The 14844-nt window shown below is 37.6% G+C and overlaps 1 protein-coding gene across 1 annotated transcript in view; it reads right to left on the bottom strand.

Annotated features, from left to right (window-relative positions):
* LOC150090820 (transient receptor potential-gamma protein-like) overlaps nucleotides 1-14844 on the bottom strand; it is a 227438-nt gene that overhangs the window by 48134 nt on the left and 164460 nt on the right. The window contains exons 3-4 of the mRNA XM_090374446.1: nucleotides 1249-1486; nucleotides 27-371 (exon numbers count right to left, since the gene is read on the bottom strand). Coding sequence (XP_090230572.1) covers nucleotides 27-371; nucleotides 1249-1486 — 583 coding nt within the window. The remainder of the gene's footprint in view (nucleotides 1-26; nucleotides 372-1248; nucleotides 1487-14844) is intronic.

The following is a 14844-nucleotide window of genomic DNA, read 5'->3' as shown; positions in this document are numbered from 1 at the left end:
AGTAGCTTCAGAAAAGGTAATTTTACCTGATATTCGCTTTTGAATTCCTGTTCATTGAAGCTGAGCCTTCGCAATTCGAAGCTCAACTCGAAGGCAGTTAGTATGGGGTCTTTGCTGGATAAGGAAATTAAAGACGGGGAAGCAAGTGCTCTGTACGCATTGATCCGTGACCTCGAGTGTCGGAGGCTGTCTTCGGAACTAGATTTAACGCAATCTGAACAGCCGCATCGAACTTCGTGAGGGTTTGGAAGCGTTGCTCCTCTATCCAGTAGGATCTTGATAATCTCGTAGTTGTCCCTGTGGGCAGCGAGAATCAGTGGGGTGATGTCAGGAGTAAAGGTGGCGGTATCACGATCAATCGCTTCCCAGCTCTGTGAATAGTAAGGAAATGAGAACTCATGTGATCTATGAAACGTTTTTATTTATTTAACTTATTGCCTTCAGTAAACTAACAGTTTTATGTGAATAAAGTCTAGCAAAGAGTTACCTAAATGGAGAATAATCAAGGGCACATCCTCCTCATCTGTTACGTGAAGGGCAACTTGATTAATTATAGCACTACTATAATTAAAATAGTCGTTCATAAATTTTATACTCTACGATTTTTGTTAGAATTATTTAGGGAATTGTTTTATCTTTAGTTATTTTATATATAAAAAAATTCTGCGTTTTTTTAATATATATATTTAATTTATATAAATTATTCTATACCAAACATTTGATTATATATTATATAAAATATCTAATTAAATTTTAAAACTTAAAAATCAATATAAATCATAATGCTGACATAAGAAAATTATATATAAAAATCGATAGTTTTGAAAGCTTAAAAATAAGCCTCTCTTAATGGCATAATTAGACGTTTATTATTGAGTAGAAATGTTAGTATAAGCTACTTTCGAGTACCACGTGAATGGAATGTCAACCTTTTAGAAAAATGAAGGGACTTGTTTCTATTTACGCAATCAGTGGGGTAGTAGATAACTTCTTTACTGACTTAACCTTCGCCCTACAGCGGATTGCAATTATATCCGGTCTACGTGCTCCGCCAGAGAACTGACATATTTCCCATTTTCGTGTGATGCTACATGTCAAATGTAATTTGTAGTCGCTGGCACGAGCAGAGAACAGCCTTTCCATCCCCCAGTTTCGCTTTGCGTGCCACGCAGGAAGTCAATATTGAACTTCGCCGTACGAATAAGTTTCGGCGGCGTTTATTGATGAAAACTTAAGATGTTTACTTACGTGCGGTTCTCCGGGTGTATGTGTGGCCTCCTCTTGCTCCAAAAGTACCTCCACGGCCTCTACATACTCTTCGCTGATGGCGTGTAGTAGGGCGTCCTTTGTGTCCACCTTGTACTCTATCAGCAGTTCCACCATTTCCAGGTTTTCATTGTCTATTGCCATCAGCAAGGCTGATCGTCCCAGGGGATCCACGCAATTAATGTTGATCTCTCCCGTCTTCTCAGCACAATCCAGGTACCTACAGAGAAACAGCTTTCCGTGAGAGATCAAAGTATTAACATGAAATCTAACTAGCTAATGTCAAACCCACATTTTCAAAAGAAATATTTCCGACTTTTATGAGTCATCTTTAGCTCTCTGTTTTGTAATAAATTCAAAGTTTTGAAAATTCTGTTCAAAAACCATTATTTATTTGTAAGGAGTATTTATTTATTTGCACCTATACTACTATAAAATCTTCGGAATCTTTTGTCAAAAATAAAATGATATAGCCGTGGCGCGGAAATGTTTTATGACACAATACGTGGTCTGATCGAAAAGTTCTAAGATTTATTAAAAAGGAAGTGGTGGAAGTAGAGGGCCAATATGATGAGTATGGGTAGGTCTAAGTTCTGAGTCGAGTCGCTTCCCACTACACAAAACTAGTAATAAGTACGCACGTTGAAGTTAAGAAATGTTAAAAATGGAGTGAATATCCTTCAAACGTTAAGAATTGCATTAGCTGATGTATATTTAATTAAGGCTGTAGTTTTATTATTGAATGAAACTTTTTAAAACTGTCGACAATCTGTCAAAGACTCCTTAAAGCTGAGGGTCGACCTTCATCTTCAAGCAGTGGTGAAATAGTTGCTAAAGTGCTCGGAAAAATTTGGTCTGATTGGTGATTAAGCATCCAAGAAATTTCTGATGAATAGAGAATCTCGCTTTCGTTCATGCTAGCGATTTTGACTTTTTTGGCTTTGCTGTGCATCGAGCTTTAGCTAAATTTATTGCTAGACTGTTGAATAATGAGCAGAAGGTCCTCAGTGGAGAATTATGAGAAATGGTTGAAAAGAAGGGTTGACGTGTACCCTAATTTCATCAACAGCGTGCTGGTGATGAAACATTGGTGTACGGCTATTATCCCGAAATGAAATTTCCACTCATCCCCGCGGAACCCATCGAACTCAACCATTCAAGAAAAGCACAACAGGTTGTGTCGAATGTGAAAACAGTGTTGTTTGTTTTTTCCTACGTTCAATTCATTATGAATTTGTTCAGAATGTCACACAGTAAAGTAGGTCTGCCATAAAGAGGATCTGATTAGACTGATAAAACAAAAAGCTGGGAGAAAACCCCACTAGCTGTTTGAAAATGGTGGATGGTGGTTTCTCAACCCTTAAAATTGGCAGAGAAACATTCCTGAGGTGCCCCGGCCTCCATATTCACCCAACCTTGCTCTGTTGACCGGTTTTTCTTCTCCAAACTGAACAGAAAGCTGAAAGGAGGAAGGATTGCAATGCAACAGAATGCAATAGCTGATCTTAACCTCGTCACGATTTCATGTGTCGTTTTTTATTACGAAACTATTATTATATCGTTATAAACCTTGATACGTCATGCTGTTGTTTTTTGGACAAATGGGAGAGAAAGGGGGAGAGACAGAAGAAATTTTAAGAGCACGAATTAGCACAAACACTCGGTTCTGCCCATGTTTCATGAAAACCATTATGTTGGTGAGATGAGCGTAACGATTTTAATGATGCTGTGGCCTATGATAACAGTAAATAAACGAATCCACGTCTCTTTTATATAGCTTTCGATATCCAAGGATCCTTTCATTGTTGAGTTAGGCTCTCCATTATCGAATAACGGAGGACATTAGACAAAAAAAGTATAACTCTGTAAACGTTTAAAATTTCCAAAATAGTTACATTTTTAATATTCTGAGATATGTTTGATATCAAAACAATAATGTATTATGATACATTGGAAAAAAGAAAACATAAAAATTTTAATGGCTTGCTTTCTTTTTTTTTTTTTTTTTAGCAAAAACTGTTTATTAAGTTGACAATTTTTATCTGGATTGTAGGAAAAAAAATTAATTAACGCGTGATATTATAAGTGAAAATTTGAAATATATCACACGTTAATAACATTACTTTTATTTTGTAATAAAAACATACACTGCTACATTTTTCCAACTGTAGGTGGCTCCACCTGAAGGACACACGTAGTTATTTAGTTGGCGAGAACTGTTACGAAAATTAAAGATCAAAAATTAAAGATTAAAATGGGAAAATAATTTTATTATAAACTTTAATAAGATATGAAAATACTAAAACATTTTAATTATAAATAAATAACAATAAACATTACACTTGCGAAAGTATTATTTATAAGTACAATGTCAATGAAGAAGGCTGTTGATTTTACCGAATTATATTGATGGCAATGATCCCTTATTGCTGGAATTCAGATGACACCAAAACCTGGATGTATATAAAACATCTGCATTCATTAAGTTTGTCACAAAGCGAAGTAGCCTCATAAACTGCTAGAAATTTATGATGCCTCATGCCATCTAACCACACAAAAACTAAACTGCTTCTTGAAACTGTTTCTAAGTATTCAAAATTTCATTCTTGGGAGGGTATCACCACTGTCTCATATCGGGAACATATCAGAACTGGAGTCCTGATATGTTCCCGGAAGGAGCCTTGGTTAAGAAATATAACTAAGGTTCCTTCCTGGAACAACAACCTATGAAATATAACTAAGGTTCCTTCCTGGAACAACAACCTATGAAATATAACTAAGGTTCCTTCCTGGAACAAAAACCTATGAAATATAACTAAGGTTTCTGGTAGGATCCTTAGTTATATTTCATAGGTTGTTGTTCCAGGTTGTAAATAACAACAGTGAGTGCTATAACAATCAACTGTTATAGCAATTAAATGCTTCCTCCTATTGGATGGGGATACTGCTGATAATACCTTACTCAATTATAAATTTAGACAATGTCATCTCAGTTTCTATTACCAGAACTGTAGAAGTATTGTGGATTCGCTGAACGAGTTCGTAGTAGAGGTTACCCATTTGAATTATTTAATTCAAATGGGTAACTGCCTTAACCGAAACATGGCTCTCTGCTGAAATCTCAGATGGCGGGATTGTCCGGGCTAATTTTTATGTAATTAGAGCGGATACAGAAGGAAAATAGGGTGGTGCAGTGGCGCTTTTTATTCATCAATCCATTAGCGTTATTGACTCTAAACTAATTACCATTGAGGGACTCTACACAAAGGTTAGTTACAATAACACACCGTTTGTGATCATCGTAATTTATTTACCGTCCTTCCCCGTTAATCTCAAACCTCAATGACCTTAAATTACTAGAAAAAGAACTTGAAGTGCTACTTGCATTATTAAAGCCATCCGTTAAACTCATTTTAATTGTAGGCGATTTCAATATGTTTTTTTTTACAACACACAAGACAATGAAGGTAATCATAACCATCAATGCAGACTTTCATATTTCTTAAATAATATGACTCTTAAACTAAATTTATCACAAAACTGCAAAATACCCACACGCAGAACCAGCTTTCTTGACCTGGTTTTCTCCAATAGAAATCTCGCTGTACTGTACACATCATTTAACTCTGATCACGCAGCAATCACTTTCGATTTAGAATTATACAGTGCCATATAGAGATGACTTCCCCACCAGGACACCGTTCAAAGACTTTCGCAGAGTAAACTGGGATGTCGTTAGAAGTAAACTTGGCGAGATTTCTTAGAATAAATACTTTAAATCTAATGAGACTGAAACTGTGTCAAAGTTATTGTACAAGAATATTAACGCAGTAATTGATGAATGTATCCCTGCAACACAAACACAAAATGAAGGAAATATTTTTAGTCTGATTTTCACGTTCTGCAAAAAGAATACTAAGATTGAAATTACAATGGCATAATAAATATAAAAAGAATAAGAGCAGCAACTTTTGCTATATTAATTTCTGAGATCAAAGAAAAAGACTAAAATCATTGGTCTAAGGACCAGTGATTTTAGTCAAAACGCATTACGTAACTCCGACCTCAGACCTTCCTGCAAGTATTGGAAGGCTATTAAAAAGGTAAGGACAAGACAGACTACCAATCAGCTTCTGTGAATGAATTTGCTGGCTGGTACAAACCTTCGTGACTGTGGTACTACGATTCCTAGCAAACATGACGAGGTCAGCTGGGTCGAATACTGCCTTGTTAAGTTTGAAGTTAATTCAAAGTTTATTATATGCAATAAACAATTTTCCATAAAGCTACAGTTGTGAACCGGACGGTATTCCTATGGCTTTCTGGAAGTTCTGTTATATTGCACTGCAGTCACAACTACTCCACCTCATAAGTATCTCTTTTAATAAACTAGCATTTTCTAAGCAAATCAAAGAGAAGTTCCAAGAAGACTATAAAGTTAGGTGAGGAAGGCAGAAATTTAAAAAAAAAATAAAAAACAACAGATTTTTTAGAGGTATTAGGTATATTTCCTCACCTATTAGTATGCTTTCATGTTATTGCCTTTCACCCCTTTTTTTTTACTTAACTCGAAAATAAAACGTAAAGATAACATTTTTTGAGCTTTTTTTTAGCTGAGGCGCTTGTAAATGCACAATATCGTGTTGGATGTATGAAAATGCATTACACCTGCGGAACTTTTGATTTATGTTTAATTATTTAAATTTTTCATTGCTGCTTTCAGTTAGAATTGTACTTTAACCACAATCTTTGGCTGTATTTTGTTTGAATTATAATAACAATAAAAATAATGCAATAATATAATATAATATAATAATAAATAATAATAAAATATAAAGAAAAATCAGGATGAAACTGCTCACTTCTGATGTGCCGTGCATAGAAGGGCGACTGTAAATCCCCTCGAAAATCTGATGAGACTTGTCCTTTCTATTTTCTTCAATTTGCAGATGAGGAATGCTAAAAATTCTATTCTAATTTTAAAAATATTAAAAGTGAATTAAATTCCTCTCTCCAAAATTTAGGAAAAACGCTTTTTAAATCAATTATCCCCTGCAAATCAGATTTGTGTGTACTCCTCAAATACTATGTAACCATCAGCACCATTGAGGTCAAACTTTCGGCTCGTCTAAGCAAATAACACTGCACCATTGATTGCTAGAACAAATGTCGTGTTCTTGTCTCATTTCCATCAAACGTTTCGTTACACAGCCTTTTTTCCTAGGACCATAGGCTTTCGGTCCCATGTTATGCAGTCGTCCGAAAACTTTCGTGGCAAATACAGATGGGAAGCAGCTCACCAATTTCATTTCTAAGCTTAATTGAGGCAGCCTTACTTGTTTAAAGCTAAACTGCACACACAGTCATCCTAATTGGAAGTGCAAGCTTTTTTCCTGTCCTGCCGACTTCAGTGACACATTACCCTCTCTGAACTTAGTTTCTAAATGGGAACGTTGATGGAATTATATCTTTCAGGCAACCAAACTTTGGGACAAAGTTTAGTTGCCTTTATGACCTCATAAAGATAAATTGCTACGCTTGTTTTTATGCGGCGTCAATTTAAGGTGTTTACCGATCTTTATCAAAGCATGCTTGCATGGGTAATCAATTTGACGATGTTACAAAGCATATGCTTTGCATAATATTCTATAAGGAAATTGTCAGTGATTATTTTAATGAGCTATTCACGAAGGTTTTTTCAAACGATTTTGAAAAATCGTGTTTCCACACCTTAAACCCTCATACTCATTCTAAAATGAATGTATGTATGTATATGTATAGGTAAGGCGTCTCCCAGAACGTCCGTTCAAATCCGCCTAGTTTCTTTGTACATTGTATACAGACTCTGCAAAACAGTTAAAAAAAACCCTCTGAAGGCCCATCCAGAGTAAAAAAAAACTTTCACATTCGCTCAAAGCATCCAGAACCAATCAGGTATACGTCATCCTAAGACATAAATATCAACTATCTATACAGAGATCTATGTCGAAATACTGCTTTCGAGAACTATTGAAAAGCATCAGATTTACACTTCTCAGAGAGAAGTAAAACTTCCTGCCCAGGTATCAAGGATCCAATAACTCCACAAAGCGCCGTCCTGTAGGTCTCATAGATAGAACAATCATACAAAATGTGATACCAGTCCTCATTAGCTCCATACAGACACCTATCAGTATCAACCAGTCCAAGTGCAAACAACTTCCCATTCAGAGATCCATGCCCCGTCACCAAGAACAGTGCTTCCAAGCCAGGAGTAAACCAACTCGTAAGGTGCCTATCAACCAAAAACGTAACGTCAGGGATAAATTGTCGTGTAACTCTTCCTGTAGTTCCAGTGTCCCATCGTGTTTCCCATTTGTTTATGATTTCATTAAGACACCTCTTTCTGTCACTATTAATACTAGTAAAATTATTAAGCTCAATACCTAAAATCGTAGTGGGTATCTGTCTCTTTATACAACAACACAATCCACGATATACAAGAAACAAGTCCAACGGAATCGCTCCGGCCAAGACTTGCACAGTGAGACTTGCAAGACTTTCGACATACTCTCAAAATACTAAGGAGTATCAACCGTTGAATTGAATTTAACTTAGTTTGTATCCTGACAATCGTAGACCGGTAAAATCAGGCTCCAGCAGCATACATTGTCAAGGGGAGGTAAACTACTGTGTAGTACAAAATAGGAGTTTTCCCCGACAAACCTCAATCTGCTTTAAACACTCTAATAATTGCACTGTAGAATTTCCTTACTTTATTACTAAGATATTGTAAATGTGGAGCAAACGTTAATTTATAATCAATTAACAAGCCCAAATATTTAGTTTCCTTCACAAGTGTTATTTGTCGTCCGTTAAGCTTAATTTTCTGAGGTCGGTTGAAATCCAGACTATTTTTAAAAAGCATCATATTAGTCTTAGTAGGACTTATAGTATAAGCTTGCAATTTTTTGCCCAGGAGTACAAATTATTCAATACCATATTAGCCTTATTCTCCAAAACTCATTTTAAAATATTTGACTAAGCTTTTCAGTTTTTATTTGATACTAATTAACTGTAATAACTATATACACTGTACAGTCAAAACATTATGACCACCGTCCGGTTTTAGCAATTTGCGTTCCTCCCCACCTGGTGTCATACGTGTCGCGGACAGAATACGTAAATGGGATTTCAGATTGTATTCAGCACACCAAAAGAGAAGTGCCATCTCTCTTTCGGTGCATTTTTGTGGTAGGCTGGTGGTTTGATATATTGCAAGATAAGTATGCCTAACATTAAAGTATTTAGTGGTTCTTCACATGCGGATCTAGCCCAAAAAGTAGGGGATCGATCTAGGAAAAGTTTTACTGAAAAAGTTCAGTAATAAGGAAACATATGTAGAGACTGGGGAATTAGTAAGAGGAGAAGATGTGTATATCATCCAAAGTGGCTTAATGGAACTCTTGATAATGATTAATACCTGTAAGATTGCTTCTGCTTCAAAAGTGACTGCTGTGATTCTCTGTTTTCCTTATGTACGACAGGATAAAAAAGATAAAAGATACTGTAGATTCGTGGTATGCGGTCAGTGGGAAGTACTTGATCGACACGGGCAAGAGACGTGATCTGACCGACTTCGAAAAAGGGATGCTTCTCGGGTCCCGGTTGAAGGACGGTAGTATTATGTAACCTGAGAATCTTGTGGGTTGTTCGCGGAGTGGTATAGTTAAGGTGTTCCAAGAGTGGGCGAATAGTGGACAGAACAGCAGTCGCCGGGCGAATGGCCTGCGGCCATGCCTCGTCAATGATGGTCTCGGTGAAGGTAATTGTCCCGCCTTGAGCTAGTCGATAGAAGGAAAACTGTGGAACGGCTGACCATGGATATTATCAAGGGGATGACCAGCAGTATTACCAAGACCACGATCCAACGAACCCTCCTCCGGATTGGCCTCCAGCGTAGGCGCCTGGTCAAGATACCCACGCTTACGGCCACCCATCGCTAACATCTGAATGGCGTCACTGGACCATCGACTACTGGGAAAAAAGTTGCCTTTCCTAGGAATCACGTTTACTACTATGCCGTGGAAATATTACATGGAGGAGTACAGCGACAAACTGTGGAGGGTTATCACTCCGATGTCATGGTGCAACAGAAGCAGGCAGGTAGTGGCAGTGTTTTAGTATGGGGGATGTTTTCCTGGACACATCTTGGAGCCCTCATGCCACTAGACCGCACTCTAAATGTTAAAAACTATCTATCCACTGTGGCTGATCAGGTACATCTCTTCATAGGACTGTCTTTCCGATTGGCAAAAGTGTGTTTCAATAGGATAATGCGTCCTGCCACGTTGCCGGTATTGTTCAAGAGTGGTTCGCCGAACACGAAAGTTACAGGTGCCAGTTACCTTGGCTGCCAAATTCGACGGAAGTGAATCCTACAGAACATCTCTGGGATTATGTGGATCGACAGATCTGGCGTTTGAATCCTGGAATTCTGGCGACATGATACAACATACCTCCTTCATTATTCACAGGCCTTAGAATCCTCTAGAAGAAGCTCATCCTCCACAGAGAGGGATGGGCTTCCTCTATAGGGGTGCCCATTTGTCCCTTTAACTTCTTACGCTATCTCACTCGAGCTCCTTTCTATTAAAAACTTCAGTTTTTTTTTTCTTATAAGGGTAAGCTCAGGGAAAGCCAGGGTTCACCCAGCCAGAGAACTTAATCCCTACTACCTGACCCGGCTCTCCGCGCCTGGTATGGTAGCTAGGGATTGGTGGTGTTCTACAGATCCCAAGACTAAGATGTCAGATGAACAACATATCCCTACACTACAATACATAAACCACGTCACTCACACTATCTGACCTTTACAGAGTATTTTTAGTAGAATCTTATCTTTACAGATTTTTACATTACAGAGTCTTTATTGTATTTTTAACAGTCTTTACAAAGTATTCGACACAAGCGAAAGAACTGATCGCTGAGCTGTGGGAACCACCGGTGCCGCTTAACCCTATGTGCAGGCCTTATACTGATGGCAAGAGAAGGATATATACCCAATATTAGGTAGGTGGTCATAATGTTTTGAATGGACAGCGTATACGACTTTGGATGTTCAGTATCTGAGAGGTAAGTCAAAGTACTTGATGCATCAAGTTGCCAAACATTAAAATTTCGTCTTTTCTCATTCCAGAAAAATACTATGCCGATTTAAAAATTTGTTATCAAGAAAATAAATGTAGCCCAATGTATTGAAACATAAATCCTATTTGTTTGTGAGAAAAAGGATAATGTTCCTGTGATCCACAAGAACTGATTTTCTAATGGATATTTGATAACTCCTACTAAAAGCAAAATTATCAACTTTAAAGTTTATAGTGGCGTGTAAGAACAAGTAAAAATTTTAAGGAACATTTGGTTCTATTTTGTATATATATATATATTTTTTTTTTATTCATTTTTGTCACCACAAAGTGAAACGGAAATCGTATAATCAAGCAGAAATGATATACTGTAAATAATAAAATAACCAGATTTTCTGTAGTCCAAAGCTACACACACATCTTATAATTCAATCATCTTATTACTCCAGGGAACGTTACACAGATGTAACCATAAATTAATTTTGAAAAATGAGTACTTCAAATGTTATACATTAGGTGTAAATTAGGGTACAATGTGCATTTTACCACATTCTAATTCTCGCGAATTAGAATGGGAATGTGTGTAATATTGACACAACTGAAAAAATGCTTGCAGAAGTCGTTGACGGCTTAATTTCTGGAACAACTTCATTTAATGGATACCTCCGCAAAGCTTTGAGTACTATTTCTCTCCTATCATGCTCTAATCAAAGGCTGTACCGCACTGAGACATTATTCCCTTCAAAATTTCAAATTTGTAACCTGGAAAGATCCTCCAACGACAAAAAGTACTTGAGATAAAGATCCTTTTAGGACTAAATGTACAATGCGGGACAGTTACTAGGATGCTTTATCATGTGAGACAGAATCAAAGTCGTTGGGTCGTGCATAATCCGAAGCCTCTGACCACTTTACACAAGTCCTCTACACACGGGGTGGAAAAGACCCGAGTTCGAGTCCCGTCGATGACGGGAGAAATTTTTACAACGTGGCTGAGTTAGTCGGTCATAGGCGAGGGTAACATGGGTTTTTCACCTAGAAAAACAGAAAATCGACCTCAGAACACACGCAATTTACAGACATTTTACACGTAGCAATATAGCCTTAGTCGCTGATGCTCCTAAAACCCTACAACAACAACAACAGCAACGACAACTTTACCCAACAGTAATAATAATTATTATAATAATTCATTTTAAAGCAATCACTACTACCTACGAAACACAAAGAGGTTCACATGAAAGAGTAAATTCGTAAATCCAATCCCTATACGTACGAATCCAATTAACCTTTCAGATTATTGACTTATCTCTGTTCCTACGCTATTCAAGATATTTGACAAAATCCTATTCGAAAGACTAGATAATCACATTCTCTCAGATGTCACTCTACTCACTACGGAATTCCTTCTCGCTCCAAGTAAACTTGTTAATTCACGATGACGGTTTATCAGGTTTCGCAAAATGATCTTCATTGTGTTTTTCATACATATCTTCCGCTTTAACTCTGTTATTTTCCTCTCTGGTACACTTGCTCGTATTATTATTATTATTTCTGAACTCTTTCTGAAGATTCTTCGCATTATTTTCCTCACCGATTTGTTATTGGTTTTCTCTGCGCACTCTTCGTCCACGAAGGTTTGTGTTGCTAGTCTGGGTTTGCTCGATGGTGGGACTTTCTCTGCCTCGCTTTGTTCAATTCTCCTTTTTTAGATAAATACACAGATTTCTGTTCCTACGCGGATAATGTGATCTCTCTTTGCCTTTTCATTCTCATGTCACTTTTTCAGCTCAGTACTCTCGACCAGCTCAAAATGTAATCCGAATTCCAATTCCAATAAACTCGATGCATTAACTTCGCTTTCTCGCATCAAATTCCGCTACCTTGGTTCTCTAAATTAAGTCCATTTACCCTGTCATTCGTGATAAGTGGTTATAATCGCTGTCCTCTTCGACCAGGAGGAAGAAGCCTCAAATCCGGTCAATGATGGCTGAAAGGGCTATGGGCTTTTTACACAATGCGGTTGAGTTAGTTTTTAGTTAGTTTGTTTTTTTTTTCGAAAGACGAATTTTTCGTGCAGCGAACCAAAACACAATGGAAACCTTTTTATCCAAAGCGATCGGTAAACACTGATGAATGACAATATGCTACTGCTGCAACAGGATCTAGAAAAGTTAGACAGATGGGCTGAGAGGTGGCAACTGAAGTTTAACATTCACAAATGCAAAGTGATGCATATGGGTAGCAGTAACCGCAGAGAACTGTGCCAACTGTGTGGTACTACACTTAGGGAGGTGGAGAATGAAAAAAACCTGGAGGTAATTGCGCAATCAGACATTAAATTTTCTGAGCAGTACAAACGGGCTGCAAGAGCATGTCAATAATTTACAGGAATTTTGCTAGCAGGGATAAGGAGGTGATTATCGTTAGTCGGTTAAAATTGGAAATTATAAAAAAAATTATTTTTCTACTATTTCATTAGATTATTTTATTTTGAATTATATTTCCCCTTAAGTCGTGTACATATACATTTATTTACATAAATCAGTAATTTTCGTCTATTTAGATGATGAAATATGACTTTTTTTGGCATATTTTTCTGCCATCGTTGAATCAGGCTGTTGCTCAATATAAAGTAAAGCTGTACCCTGCTTCTTCTTCATGCTATGTAATATAATAGACCCATCTGTCTCTCTCACGGCATGTATGATTTCTGCATCGTCCATAATTTCGTTTTCCAACAAATCTTCAACAAATCTTCATTGTCTTATGTCTTCTTCGAACATTCAATTTTCTGAAATCAGTTGGTCAATTTATGGTTTTCATTATCTTGTAGCTCAAGACTTTCATTAGGGTTGTCAACTAGGACCAGTTTTCTCTCCAAGATTTAGTAAATGTCGAACTTGGAATTTCGTTCCACGCTAGTGCTATATTGTAGAATATATATTAATTCTAAACTCTTGTCCTAATATTGCAATAAAAACTTTTGACAACTCGTTGTGAAAACGTTTGCAACTCAAAGCTTTGCCTTCATAATGAGTTGCACTAGTATTGTACTACTTTCAAATAACTGACATCTTCTGATGTTAATTTTCCATTTATTAAACAGCTCAAAACAGTGTCAAAGCAAGTAAAACCCGAATTAAGAACAAAAATATCATTCCAAGCTTCACACTTAACGAATGGCTTTATTCTCACAGTAGGAAAAAAAAATCCTCTGCTTGAACCTTCACGATGGTGGGACTGTTAGTAATCCTGGGTATAACCCCCCATGCTCAAGCACACTGTGGGCGACCATCCAGGTGTGAACCAACGTAACAGGGATCGAGGTGTGGCGCCCACACCACATGGAGGAATGCGCCCCTCTGTGTTACCAGGCGATACTAGGTGGTAGATGACTCTCATCAACCGGTGCAATACCACCACTTTGCTTATTGGAGGCTTGAAGTGGTGGAACCCATGTTTAGTCTCAAGAGCTAAGTTCCGGTCGCTCTTCCCCATCTCTTCCATCATGCAGTATGACTGATGACTTTTGCCGTTATGATGAACATCATGGCGAGATCTAATCTTCCTTACATTTCGAGGGTACATCTCTAAAACAGTGTTCGCAGGCCGGCCGGTAGTTAGTACACCGGACCGAACCTATTGGTAACTCTCTAGGAGGCTTCTGGATCAGCTAATGTATAATCTTGCTACCTCTACTCTGCCAGATAGGGACTGGAGGGAGTCCGAGTAGTGTGTATGCGGGGGGCATTGTCGAGGCCACCTTATGTCAAGGATCTGGGTATATTCTTCCCATGTGTACGCCATATCCAAAAATTTCATTATTTCATACAGCATGCTCCCCCCACTTTTTCTTACTATTGAATACACCACGAATCGTCAAACTAACAGAGTAAGTTTATCTGCGAAAAGATCTAAACCTCCCAAACACTTCCTAATTCATTTCACAAATAGACGTGGTCACAATTCTAATCTCGACGATGTCCATTTCCACTTGCAGTTTCCCAAACCCCTTGTACTTTTTCTGACAGAATCTCAGTTATCGGTTGATTCATCTACTGCCCATCTCAGTTGCTCAAATTATTCGCTGTATGATTCTTTTCGTCTCAAAGGTGGTACTTTTGCATATGTCCGTTCTGATATTCCCTGTCAGAGACTTGGCAATTTGGAATCTCCTCTCTTTGAGCTTCTCTGGCTTAAAATCTTTCTACCTCATTGTGTCAAATTCATCTGTTGTCTCTACCGTTCTCCCAACTCCACTAATCACGTGGAGCTCTTCAACTTCCTCTCTTTGCAACTTGAATTTCTCCAGTCCAACTTTCCTAACAGTGAAGTAATTTTCCCTGGTGATTTTAATGTTCACAAATCCAGCTGGCTTCCATTTTCTAGTCAGAGAGATCCAGCTGGTCGAGATGCTGAGGCTTTTGCAATTACTAATGACCTTGCA

Source organism: Mastigoproctus giganteus, chromosome 1 (genome assembly GCF_048544385.1).
Source record: "Mastigoproctus giganteus isolate SK-2022 chromosome 1, ASM4854438v1, whole genome shotgun sequence".
NCBI lineage: Eukaryota > Metazoa > Arthropoda > Arachnida > Uropygi > Thelyphonidae > Mastigoproctus > Mastigoproctus giganteus.
This window is presented reverse-complemented; position numbering and strand designations above follow the sequence as displayed.